General features: G+C 43.5%; 1 protein-coding gene across 1 annotated transcript; it reads right to left on the minus strand.

The window, feature by feature from the left end:
- Positions 1-3,824: 3,824 nt before the first annotated feature.
- On the minus strand, positions 3,825-7,068 carry LOC123147890 (blue-light photoreceptor PHR2). Its single transcript, XM_044567209.1, has 4 exons — positions 6,030-7,068; positions 4,757-4,986; positions 4,538-4,636; positions 3,825-4,245 (listed from the first exon to the last, which is right to left on the minus strand). The coding sequence occupies exons 1-4, from the start codon at positions 6,960-6,962 to the stop codon at positions 4,164-4,166; spliced, it is 1,344 nt and encodes a 447-aa protein (XP_044423144.1). The 5' UTR covers positions 6,963-7,068; the 3' UTR covers positions 3,825-4,163.
- Positions 7,069-13,723: the final 6,655 nt, after the last annotated feature.

The following is a 13,723-nucleotide window of genomic DNA, read 5'->3' on the forward strand; positions in this document are numbered from 1 at the left end:
GGCCACCGTCGTGGCAAAACATAAACGGTCCCATGCGGGGACAAGGTACCATAACAACAACGGGCACACAAGGTTATGTCTGCTTACCGGGCTAGGGTACCGCATGCCCATAACCTTCCCTCGTTGGAGGCACTAACCAGAGGCATGACAACGGACCGAATAAAGGCCTTCCCATAAAGGCAAATGTGGTTGCACTGGGAAAACTCGATTCAGTGGCACCATGACCCGGTCAACGATATATTCAAGTGGAGTTATTATCAGGTTCAACTTAGTGAAAGTAACCGGTGTCATAATATCCATGAAATGCAGCACTAACATGTGCATCATATATCAACGGAAATAACTGGGTCAACTATATCCACACTAAGCATAAACATCAACAACTCATAACACTCCTCTAGTTATGATTAATCATCACTTTAAACAGAATCTTTACTTAGCAAATTTATCATTTTTCTCATCCAAGAAAATACTCAAAATAATTACTTATATCCATAACCATATTACTTCTTCATAACAAATATTACTTCTAGTTACTTAACCAACTTAGTTAGCTTCAAACTTCTGTAAATTAGTCATATCAACTTAAACAAGCAACCCACAGAATATAAATAATATTCTAGTGATTTAAATGCATGGATTAAACCATTAATTCAAGTTGAAAAATCACAAATATTGTAATGGCACCATGAAAATGTTGTTGTGGCTTGCCTTAGTGCAGATGAGGTTCACAACCCTCCTGGTGATCCTCAAGAAAAGCTTCACTATCTGAAAGCAATTATAAACATAAAAATAAAAGATCAAGAACCCTTCTGAAATTCACCAGAAAATCTAGGCAGCAGAGAAAATTCTCATTTTTGGTGAGCTGCTAAATTTCTTCATAAAGAACACAATGCAAAAAGAATCAATTCATTTGGACTTATGGTTAAAAAGTTTTGGCTGTTTGAAGCTCTCTGGATTGAATTGAATTTTTGAATTTAAATAAACAGAACTGGGGGTGACGTCGAAGGCGTAAAACCTCGCAGGCACCACCAATCATACCGCTTCGGGCACGTATAGAATGGCTGACTAGCGGGCCCCGCTAGTTAGGTGAGAGGGAGGGGAGGAGGGAAACAGAGAGCGGCGCGGCTCCGCCGGAGCACACACCGGCGAGGAGAGCTCCTTGGCCAGAACTAGAGGGAGGGATCGAAAGAGAAGATGGAGGCGCACCTGTCCGTACCCGTAGGTTAGCTAGGCGTGGTCGGACGGCATTGGAAACGGCCTCTCCAGCGGCGACAGAACGCAGAGGTCGCCGGAGTTGAAGACGACGGTGACTAGAGGCGACACCAGGGGCTCCAACCGGGCAGAACGGCACCACCGAGGCACGGCGGGTGCCCTGGAAGGGTGGCCCGAGCCTGGGAGGGGCTGGAGCCGCGGAGACGACCCGAGGGGATCGCCGGCGAGCTCAAGCTCAGGGACGGCGGCCCGCGGCCTGCCCCGGCCGGGCTACGGCTTTCTACGAGATCGTGGAGTGTGTGTGTGTGAGGAGTGGATGATACTCGAGGAGGCTGGGGAGGGCTCTATTTATAGCCGAGCGACAAGGGGGGGTTCGGGCTCCGCCGGAGGACAGCTAGACACGGTGCCGGGCTACGAACGGCATCAGTGAGCGAGGGGGAAGGCGACGCAGCTCACGCGGGCACTATGGGCGAGCGGAGACGAGCACAGGGGCGAGAGGGTGGCGACGAACACAGTGCGCATCGCACTGTTGCGTTCGTCGGACCGCGCCCGTGCTCGCTGCGGCAAGCTCCGGCGTCGGCGAGCGCCAGGAGGGAGTTAAGAGGGTCGGGACGATGATCGTGGCGAAGTTTGGCAAGGTTTGGCAGTCGGGGAAACGAGCACGCGCGCAACAGAGCGCTCGACGGCAGTTAGAGCGCGGCGACATGTAGGTGGCACCATGCACACGCATGGTCACCGCGTGAACTCTGACCCCAGATCGACCTAAGCCTAAACTTCATGTCTGGCGTGTAGTTCGTGGTAGATTGAGAGGTTACCATGCTTTGGTTTGAGCTCAGACGCAGTAGAATGGATTTCAACTCCCTGGTAAGTTTTTGGTCAGTAACTTTGACAGCTTACTGTGGTCAAACTACTGAGAGTTGGGAGCTGGGCTTTGGAGGTTAGCAATCATCTACTAAGGTGATGATGCACAAGAAAAATCAACCACAATAGAGCAAGTAAAATGGTAGTTGCTGTAGAAACTACCATTTCTGTCCAGAACAGAAAATATTGTCTGTAGCAAAAATATTCCAAAAAGTAATGAAATATTTTTGCTCAGTAAGATGCCCTAGGGTTCAAAGAATATTTGGGAATTTTCTAAGATTTTTGTGGGCAAGAAAAATTGGGGTTGCTTTGGAGCACATTGAGCTAGCTAGGGTTTAAGAGAGGGAAATGAATATTTCTTATTTAAGAAAAATATTCAAAAAAATATTTTGAGGTGAACCAGAGAGGAAATGATAGTTAGAGAGGGAAATGAGGCACTTGGGTGAAAGTCAAGGGGTACCCAAGTGTTTAAGTCTGTTTGAAAAGATTTCAAACTTCAAATTTCAAAACCAAACCAAATGAAAATCAGGCAAAGAGAAGAGGGCAAAAACCAGGCTGTCACAGCTCGGGGCTTGGGGCCGAGGGAGGCGTCGCCGCGCTCGGAGCGGCCACCAAGAGAGGTGAGAAGGGGTGGTATATATAGGCCTGGAATATAGCCGTTGGATATAGAGCCGTTTGAAAAGTGTCCGTTGAAAATATAGCCGTTTGAAAAGTAGCTGTTAACACTGTAATAAGTAAATTGTCGAATTACTGTTAAAATGGTAGTTGAATTGGTAGTTACAAAATAATACTAAAATATAGAAGAGAGAATATAGACGTTCTATATATAGGCGTTCTGTTGCAAAACTGAATGTGTATATGAGAGAATCCTTTTAAACCATTATCTATATGAATATATATATAGACATCTGAATATACACGTGCTATTGGAGATGCTCTAATGGGGTAGCAATGGCTGGCCGTACATCACTTTTTTCAAATATTTTGAATAGCACTACCGCTGAAGCCATTGCATTATAGAGAGGTCTTGCTTTGCTATAGGACCTTGGCTGTGCTAATATTATCCTGGAATCTGATTCACTTGAGTTAATGGAAGCATGCAAGGAACCATTGAAGTCTGGAGCCCATACACCGCAATATTGGCGGACTGTTTTTTCAAAGCCCAGGATATTGGATCAGTGAAGTTCTCGCATTGTCGAAGGGATGCTAATCGAGCGGCGCATAAATTAGCTAGGCTTTCCTATGATTCTAGAGTAGATGTGGATTGGGATGGCGATCCTCCTAGCTTTATTCTTTCGGACTTGTTGGTCGATGTAACTCTCGTTTGATTAATAAAATGCGCCCAAGGGCGTCCCTCTCAAAAAAAGAAAAAAGATTGACCAAGACACATCGTAATCGAGGGAAACCTCTCCCGCTGAACAAACATAGTCTGAAAGACTGAAATAAAATTAGAAAAATGCGAGCACAAGTGTAAGACTTGAACCCCAACTGACTAGTTCCACCACAAGGAACCTAATAACCTTGCACTTTAGTCACTGTTGGTATTGCTTCCCGGAATACCTTGCTATCAGGAGTGCAATTACCATCTCAAAAAAAGGACTGCAATTACCACAATGGAGCTCTGCTATATAGAGCAAGGAGCTCAAAACAGGTACACAGATTGCGTTTCTCTTTCATTCAGATGACCAACATTAGATTTTAGGATTCAAAATCCATTTTATTTTTTTTGCACATCCCAAAGTCCAAAATTTCACACAAAGATAATCAATGCACCAACCAAAAGCTGGCATATATCAGTTCAATTCTTGTCACCACAAGCGAATCTATTCATTCCTATTATATTCAACTGCAAGAAAGAGAAGCATCTAGGAATTTTTACGATACCATTCAAGTCTTACAAAAAATGTCAACAGATACAAGGATCTCTTCCAAGATCAAATTGGTCCAAAATGCAGGAACAGCTTACTTGGGGCGTCATTTTCAGGCAACATTTATTGGAAAAAACTTCACTCCATTGAAAGGTTGCATGAGTTGGTCACAACCAAAAACCAGCAGCTGACTCTCTGCTTGGCTAACTACGTGCATACTCAAGCAAACGCAGGGGCTGGTGTGCAACCAGTAGCAGGTGCAACTGTCTTCTGTGCAGAGCTGTACTTCTTTGTGACGAACCTAACATGTTTCATTTGTCAGTTAATGGTCATCAGCTAAATCATACTGCAGTAGCTACTAATCTGGTGTTTAGTGTTTACACACTGATGGTTAAAGTAGCTACACATCTTCCTAACATCTCGATGCAATATTTCTTTGACAGGCGATCATAAAAGGAAGCTAATAATATTATACTGTCATCTCTGTTCTCTTGATGAAACAATCACTTCAACAGACAATGCAATTTAGTGGATATCACAAGTGTAAGTACATGATATCATCATAAGTATTGAGGTTTATAAACAATAGATACCTGAAGAAATCTCTCCATAGCAATTCAAACATTAACCAATTTGTCCCAGCATCGGATGTTCCATCACCGTCCTTGGGTGTTGACCCTGATGGAATTGTTCTAGAAGAGAAAATTGCCAATTATGCACAAAAGAAATAAGACCATAACATAATGATGAGACAGAGTATGTTACTACTTTCTCCCTATACTTCTGTTAGGGTTCACAGAAACATCACATACCTAATGGCATGCTTCTTCAACTCCTCATACATGAAACGTGGAGAGAGACAACCAGTAGCAAGCCATGGTGAAATTTTGCAGGAGAAATTAGCACCATATATGCTATTCTGAGTACTATCTTTCACAGCTTTGTTTGGCTGCATACAACACTCTGCAGCAAATTTCTTCAGCCTTTCCAGGGCTTCTGCCTCACCACCAATGAGATTTGAACCAGCAGCAGATTTTGAGTCCTGAATTAACAAAGTGAAATTTCAATTTCAGAAAAACATAGCACTCAGGATGACAGATATGTTGAACTGAATGTAGGGAATTGTTGATGACAGGAGCACAAGCACAATCATTAATGGAAACATAAAAAACTACTCCCTCTGTAAACTAATATAAGAGCATTTAGATCACTACTTTAGTTATCTAAACACTCTTATATTAGTTTACGGAGGGAGTATTATGCTAGGTATACAAACATTACAGAAAGATATGGACTATAGCTCAAATAAACTGATCCTATCCTATCGTTGTTGTCACTACCACAAAACTAAGCATCTGGTGTCAGGCTGTCAGCATCAATGTCGCAGTCCACATTTTACACGTACGAATCAAGCAGACCTCAGGTTATGGGCTTAAGCTGTCATTAAATTAGTGCGACACTGGGACAACAGAGAAGCATATCACGATTGTACAGAAGCAAAGACAAAACCATTTTTTCTTTTCATGTGGTTGGTCGGACCCTACACACACGGGAGCTACATGCACTGGTGTGCCCTTTTTTTTACAATCTTGTCACCTTTTTTATGAATTTACAACAAAAAGAAGAAAAATGGTCATGCTCTCATTTTGTCGCCTACTGCTCTGAAAATGCTACCACATGCCCGGCCAAACAAGAAGCAAGCATGCAAACCCTAGCACTAACTTCATTAATATGGCCAACATGCAGCAATTATCGTATGAACCTAAATACACGAACAAGCAACCTTTCTACTCAATTCTCATTCCTTAGTGTCAAAGATGCGTTGATCCAACTTACTAACATAATCGCCTAAGAATACACTGTAATCTTTTACAACAATTCACTAGCTAAATGGTCAACATGACCAAGCAAGCTATACTTGGCTGCACCATCCAGTTCTATTTTGCACAATTCAGTGCGAGAATTATCGAACTCACAAACTTTCACCACGCAAGAGTTTGCATTGACTTATATCTTGGCAAGAAGCTGAATGTAGTGAGATTCAAATGTGTTTCGCGAGAATGAGGTGTCTCTGAAAACTTTTACCTGTGCCATGGCCGGTGGTGCGGAGAGTCCAAGCTCACCAAGCGTGGGGATGTCACCAGGTTCGAGCACATTCTTCATAGGCACACACTTGACCTCTTCTGGCGCGTCCAGCACCTTCCTAACCTCCAACCCCTTGACGGCCTCCCTGAATCCGCCATAGTTGGATGGCATGTCATCGAGCCTGAAGGGCAGATCGTCCAAGTGGTACAGCGTGCTGCCCCAGAAGTACTTAACCTCGACGCCTTCCTTCTCTATGGCCTTGCTGACCTTCTCCTCCGCGCGGCACTCGTCCCGCGACACCTCCCCATGCGCGTAGACGGCCTCTGCTCCGGCTGCACGCGCGAGCTCGGGGATCACCACCTCGGGCCTCCCAACCCGCACGACGAGGTCGCCGCCGCGCGCGCGGAGACTCCGGCGCAGGTCGGCGACGGAGTCCAGCAGGAAGCTGGCGCGGTAGGGCCCGGTGCGGTCGAAGCCCGAGGGGGACTTGCCGAAGTCGCGTGGGTCGAAGACAAAGACGGGGAGGAGGGAGGACGACGCGCCGACGGCGGCGTGGAGAGGCTCGTGGTCGTGGAGGCGCAGGTCGGCGCGGAACCAGACGAGCGTGCGGCGGCGGCCGGCGGCGCCGGGGGCGCCGGAGGGGAAGGAGCGGGAGAGGCCGGGCGAGGAGGCGGTGAGCGGGGAGAGGAGGGAGGCCGCGGCGGCGTTGAGGCGGGTGGCGCGGCGCGGGGAGGAGGAGGCGGCGGAGGGGTGGAGGCAGACGGCGAGGGTGGAGATTTGGGTGGGTAGGTGGGCGGCGGAGGGGACGGAGGCGAGGGTGGCGGGCGCGGTGGGCGCGCGGAGCGAGAGGGAGAGGGAGAAGGAGGCGAAGGGGAGGTTGGGGTCGTCCCGCGGGTGCGCGACGGGGTCGGAGTCGGAGGCGGTGGCGGCCATGGATGGCGAGGTGGCGGTGGGGTGGGGTGGCGGTGGTTGAGATGCAGGAGTGGGTTTGGTTCGGATGAGGCGCGAGGGGAGGAAGGAGGTGAGGTGAGGTGGGTCGGGGTAGGCGACGGGGGGAAGGTGGTGGAGAATTTCTTTTCTTTTCTTTTCGATCCCACCAACCATTTTCGTGTAATGGTTTACCCGATTTCGCCATTTTCGTCCACCACACCAACCCCCGTGTGACCGTGTCCGTTGACACGTGAGGTTTTCCAGGAGAAGGTTCTCTCTGCAATTTTACTAATTCATCATCATGTAAAGATTTTTTTGCGAGATACATTTACTCTTATAAAAAGCAGAGTTGATAATGATGATGTCTTGCCATCCTGCGATATAGGTCGTCTGATCTATATCTAACAAATAGAAAAGAAACTATGACAATTTACCCGCACTCCTCTTCACATTTGCAGATAAGGTCTTTCCTCGTTCATCATTTTCTCCCACAAGATCTTGATGTTCCGTACAACTCTCATGAAGAAAATTAACTCCTAGTCACCAACGCGGAATATCAAACGGGCACACTCAAATGTGGTGCATACGCGACATCTGGTCGAGCCCTGGTCATCCAACTACATTTCCAACAATTTCTTCAATTTCAAACACGAATTTCAGACAAAATTTAACCGAGTTCATATATTACATGCAAACTACTCCAAAGGAAACTAAACCAAACTAAAGTACGTAGGAATTGTGCACGAATTTTAGAGGAACCCCAATCCTACATGAATTATTTCCTTCGCAACCATCGGAACAAAAGGATTCATCGCTTCCCTTCCTCTGTAAAGTTTTCTCAACCTATACTTTTTCAAAGGAAAAATAAAATCCACTCACACCTCTTGTATTCGCGGAGGCCCAAGGCAGGGAAAGGGGAAAAGCCTGCTCAACCGTGCATCTGGCCCCCTTGGACCCACATCATGCATAGAATAAGATGGAATTATTGGGTACTTAACGGACGAGATTTGTGTGCTCCCTCCCCATGCTTTCATCTGTGCTCCCACTTCATCCTATGGCCGTCTTTTTTTCGTTTTCCTTTCTAACCTAATCATCCCCCTCTGATTTTAAGGAGGTAGGGCTGGACCTTATTTTGTTTCAGTCAAATCAAGCCACGTATGCGGGAACATGGATGGGCGCACGCGCGGGGAGCAAGCAAGTCTCGTCTGTACTTAACGTATAAAATACGTTTGGTGGGACCAATGTGTGTAGATTTCCACTTTTAGCTTTCCTATGTCCCGAACAATCAACCATTGGTATTGTACAGTCTTTTTCCACCCAAAATTTTGCTCCTCGTATCCTTTCCCTTTCCTTCATTTTCCCACAATCCTATATTTTTCTCTCCTTTGTTCCGAATAGGGCCTAAATATAAAACAAAATAGAACCTCGTAGGTGATACGTCCATTTTGCATCATGCTTTTATATCGATATTTATTGCATTATGGGCTGTTATTACACATTATGTCTCAATGCTTATATCTATTCTCTCTAATTTTACAAGGTTTACATGAAGAGGGGGAATGCCGGCAGCTGGAATTCTGGGCTGGAAAAGGAGCAAATATTAGAGACCTATTCTGCACAGCTCCAAAAGTTCTGAAACTTCAGGGAAGTTATTTTCGGAATATATAAAAAATATTGAGGGACGAGGGGGCCACCCACCAGAGGGGGGCCACCCACCAGTCACGAGGGTGGGGGGCGCGCCCCCTGCCTCGTGGGCCCCCCTGGTGGCCCTCCGATGCCCATCTTTGGCTATATGGAGTCTTTCGTCCGAGAAAGAATCATAAGCTAGCTCACGGGACGAAACTCCGTCGCCACGAGGCGGAACCTTGGCGGAACCAATCTAGTGCTCCGGCGGAGCTGTTCTGCCGGGGAAACTTCCCTCCGGGAGGGGGGGAATCATCGCCATCGTCATCACCAATGATCCTCTCGTCGGGAGGGGGTCAATCTCCATCAACATCTTCACCAGCACCATCTCATCTCAAACCCTAGTTCATCTCTTGTATCCAATCTTTGTATCCAAACCTTAGATTGGTACCTGTGGGTTGCTAGTAGTGTTGATTACTCCTTGTAGTTGATGCTAGTTGGTTTACTTGGTGGAAGATCATATGTTCAGATCCATTATGCATATTAATACCCCTCCGATTATGAACATGAATATGCTTTGTGAGTAGTTACGTTTGTTCCTGAGGACATGGGAGAAGTCTTGCTATTAGTAGTCATGTGAATTTGGTATTCGTTCGATATTTTGATGAGATGTGTGTTGTCATCCCTCTAGTGGTGTCATGTGAACGACGACTACATGACACTTCACCATTGTTTGGGCCTAGAGGGAGGCATTGGGAAGTAATAAGTAGATGATGTGTTGCTAGAGTGACAGAAGGTTAACCCTAGTTTATGCGTTGCTTCGTAAGGGGCTGATTTGGATCCATATGTTTCATGCTATGGTTAGGTTTACCTTAATACTTCTATTGTAGTTGCGGATGCTTGCAATGGGGGTTAATCATAAGTAGGATACTTGTCCAAATAAGGGCAGTACCCAAGCACCGGTCCACCCACATATCAAATTATCAAAGTACCGAACGCGAATCATATGAGCGTGATGAAAACTAGCTTGACGATAATTCCCATGTGTCCTCGCGGACCGCTTTTCCTTATATAAAAGTTTGTCCAGGCTTGTCCTTTGCTACAAAAAGGATTGGGCCATCTTGCTGCACCTTATTTACTTTTATTACTTGTTACTCGTTACCAACTACCTTATCACAAAACTATCTGTTGGCGATAATTTCAGTGCTTGCAGAGAATACCTTGCTGAAAACCGCTTATCATTTCCTTCTGCTCCTCGTTGGGTTCGACACTCTTACTTATCGAAAGGACTACGATAGATCCCCTATACTTGTGGGTCATCAAGATTCTTTTCTGGCGTCGTTGCCGGGGAGTGAAGCGCCTTTGGTAGGTGGAATTTGGTAAGGAAAAATTTATATAGTGTGCTGAAATTTATTGTCACTTGTTACTATGGAACATAATCCTTTGAGGGGCTTGTTCGGGGTATCTTCACCCCGACCAATAGAGCAAAGAGTTGCTCCTTAACCTACTAAACCTACTGAAAATGTTTAGTTTGAAATTCCTTCGGGTATGATAGAGAAACTACTAGCTAATCCTTTTGTAGGAGATTGAATGTTGCATCTCCATTTATGCTTAATCTGTGTGGATGAAGTTTGTGGATTATTTAAGCTTGCAGGTATGCCCGAGGATGTTATCAAGAAGAAGGTCTTCCCTTTATATTTGAAGGGAGATGCATTGACATGGTATAGGCTATGTGATGATATGGGATCATGGGACTATAAGCGATTGAAATTGGAATTTCATTAGAAGTTTTATCCTATGCATCTTGTTCATCGTGATCGTAATTATATATATAATTTTTGGCCTCGCGAAGGAGAAAGCATCGCTCAAGCTTGGGGGAGGCTTAAGTCAATGTTATATTCATGCCCCAATCATGAGCTCTCAAGAGAAATGATTATTCAAAAAATTTATGCTCGGTTTTCTCTCAGTAATCACTCCATGCTCGATACTTCTTGTACTGGATCTTTTATGATGAAGACTATTGAATTCAAATGGGATTTATTGGAAAGAATTAAATGCAACTCTGAAGATTGGGATCTCGATGAAGGTAAGGAGTCAGGTATAACACCTAAGTTTGATTGTGTTAATTTTTTTATGGATACCGATGCTTTCCGTGAATTTAGCACTAAATATAGACTTGACTCTGAGATAGTAGCTTCTTTCTGTGAATCATTTGCTACTCATGTTGATCTCCCTAAGGAGAAGTGGTTTAAATATAATCCTCCCACTGACGTAAAAGTAGTTGCACCTATTAAAGTTGAAGAAAAGACTATCACTTATAATGATCCTATTATTCCTGTGGCTTATGTTGAGAAACCACCTTTCCCTGTTAGAATAAAGGATCATTGCTAAAGCTTCAAGTGTAGTTAACAAAAGCAATATTAAGACACCTAAACCCCATGAACAAATTAAAGTTGAACCTAATATTGCTATGGTTAAAGATCTCTTGGCTGATAATATTGATGGGCATGTTATTTACTTCTGTGATGAGACTGCTTGAATTGCTAGACCTGATACTAAAAATAAACACAGACCTGTTGTAGGCATGCCTGTTATTTCTGTTAAAATAGGAGATCATTGTTATCATGGCTTATGTGATATGGGTACTAGTGCTAGTGCAATACCTCATTCCTTATACAAAGAAATTATGCATGATATTGCACCTGCTGAGATAGAAGATATCGATGTTACAATTAAGCTTGCCAATAGAGATACTATTTCACCAATTGGGATTGTTAGAGATGTTGAAGTCTTGTGTGGGAAGGTTAAATATCCTGCTGATTTTCTTATTCTTGGTTCCCCACAAGATAGCTTTTGTCCCATTATATTTGGTAGACCCTTCTTGAATACTGTTAATGCTAAGATAGACTGCAATAAGGATATTGTTTCTGTTGGTTTAGGGGATATGTCTCATGATTTTAATTTTACTAAGTTTCGTAGACAACCCCGTGATGAGGAATTGCCTAGTAAAGATGAAATTATTGGTCTTGCTTCTATTGCCGTGCCTCCTACTGATTCTTTAGAACAATATTTGCTAGACCATGAAAATGATATGTTTATGAATGAAAGAAGGGAAATGGATGAAGTATTCTTTAAACAGGGACCTATTCTGAAACACAACTTGCCTGTTGAAATCCTAGGGGATCCTCCTCCACCCAAGGTGATCCCGTGTTTGAGCTTAAATTGTTGTCTGATACTCTTAAATATGCTTATCTTGATGAAAAGAAGATATATCCTGTTATTATTAGTGCTAACCTTTCAGAGCATGAAGAAGAGAAATTATTGAAAACTCTGAAGAAGCACCATGCTGCTATTGGATATACTCTTGATGATCTTAAGGGCATTAGTCCCACTCTATGTCAACACAAAATAAATTTGGAGAAAGACGCCAAACCAGTTATTGGTCACCAACGACGGCTGAATCCTAAGATGAAGGAAGTGGTAAGAAAGGAAATATTAAAGCTCCTTGAGGCATGTATAATTTATCCCGTTGCTGATAGTCAGTGGGTAAGTCCTGTCCATTGTGTCCCTAAGAAGGGAGGTATTACCGTTGTTCCTAATGATAAAGATGAATTGATTCCGCAAAGAATTATTACAGGTTATAGGATGGTAATTGATTTCCACAAACTAAATAAAGCTACTAAAAAGGATCATTACCCTTTGCCTTTTATTGATCAAATGCTAGAAAGATTATCCAAACATGCACACTTTTGCTTTCTAGATGGTTACTCTGGTTTCTCTCAAATACCCGTGTCAGCTGGGGATCAAGATAAGACCACGTTTACTTGCCCTTTCGGTACTTTTGCTTATAGACGTATGCCTTTTGGTTTATGTAATGCACCTGCTACCTTTCAAAGATGCATGATGGCTATATTCTCTGACTTTTGTGAAAAGATTTGTGAGGTTTTCATGGATGATTTCTCCGTTTATGGATCCTCTTTTGATGATTGCTTGAGCAACCTTGATCGAGTTTTGTAGAGATGTGAAGAAACTAATCTCGTTTTGAATTGGGAGAAGTGCCACTTTATGGTTAATGAAGGTATTGTCTTGGGCATAAAATTTCTGAAAGAGGTATTGAAGTTGACAAGGCTAAAGTTGATGCTATTGAAAAGATGTCGTGTCCCAAGGACATTAAAGGTATAAGAAGTTTCCTTGGTCATGCCGGTTTTTATAGGAGGTTCATTAAGGACTTTTCTAAAATTTCTCGGCCTCTGACTGATCTATTACAAAAAGATATTCCTTTTGTCTTTGATGATGATTGTGTAGAAGCATTCGAAGTGCTAAAGAAAGCTTTGATTTCTGCACCTATTGTTCAACCACCTGATTGGAATTTACCTTTTGAAATTATGTGCGAGGCTAGTGATTATGCTATAGGTGTTGTTCTAGGGCAAAGAGTTGATAAGAAATTAAATGTTATTCAATATGCTAGTAAAACTCTAGACAATGCCCAGAGAAATTATGCTACTGCTGAAAAAGAATTTTTAGTAGTTGTATTTGCTTGTGATAAGTTCAGACCTTATATTGTTGATTATAAAGTAACTATTCACACTGATCATGCTGCTATTAAATACCTTATGAAAAAGAAAGATGCTAAACTTAGACTTATTAGATGGGTTCTCCCGCTACAAGAATTTGATTTGCATATCATTGATAGAAAGGGAGCTGAGAACCTCGTTGCAGACAACTTGTCTAGGTTAGAGAATGTTCTTGATGACCCACTACCTATTGATGATAGATTTCCTGATGAACAATTAGCTGTCATAAATGCTTCTCGTACTGCTCCATGGTATGCTAATTATGCTAATTACATTGTTACTAAATTTATACCACCTAGTTTCACATGCCAGCAAAAGAAAAAGTTCTTCTATGATTTAAGTCATTACTTTTGGGATGACCCACATCTTTATAAAGAAGGAGTAGATGGTGTTATTAGACGTTGTGTACCTGAGCATGAACAAGAACAGACCCTACGCAAGTGTCACTCCAAAGCTTATGGAGGACACCATGCTGGAGATAGAACTGCACATAAGGTATTGCAATCTGATGACCCACAAGTATAGGGAATCTATCATAGCCTTTCCGATAAGTAAGAGTGTCGAACC

The sequence above is a fragment of the Triticum aestivum genome, chromosome 7A (assembly GCF_018294505.1).
Source record: "Triticum aestivum cultivar Chinese Spring chromosome 7A, IWGSC CS RefSeq v2.1, whole genome shotgun sequence".
Lineage (NCBI taxonomy): Eukaryota > Viridiplantae > Streptophyta > Magnoliopsida > Poales > Poaceae > Triticum > Triticum aestivum.

What these genes read in the sequence shown, in the direction of transcription:
- LOC123147890 (XM_044567209.1), bottom strand. Translation starts at nt 6,962, where the DNA reads ATGGCCGCCACCGCCTCCGACTCCGACCCCGTCGCGCACCCGCGGGAC. An exon ending in TTGAAGAAGCATGCCATTAG is followed by an intron (nt 4,637 to 4,756) that starts GTATGTGATGTT and finishes TTTCTCTTCTAG; the next exon opens with AACAATTCCATCAGGGTCAA. An exon ending in CTATGGAGAGATTTCTTCAG is followed by an intron (nt 4,246 to 4,537) that starts GTATCTATTGTT and finishes GAAACATGTTAG; the next exon opens with GTTCGTCACAAAGAAGTACA.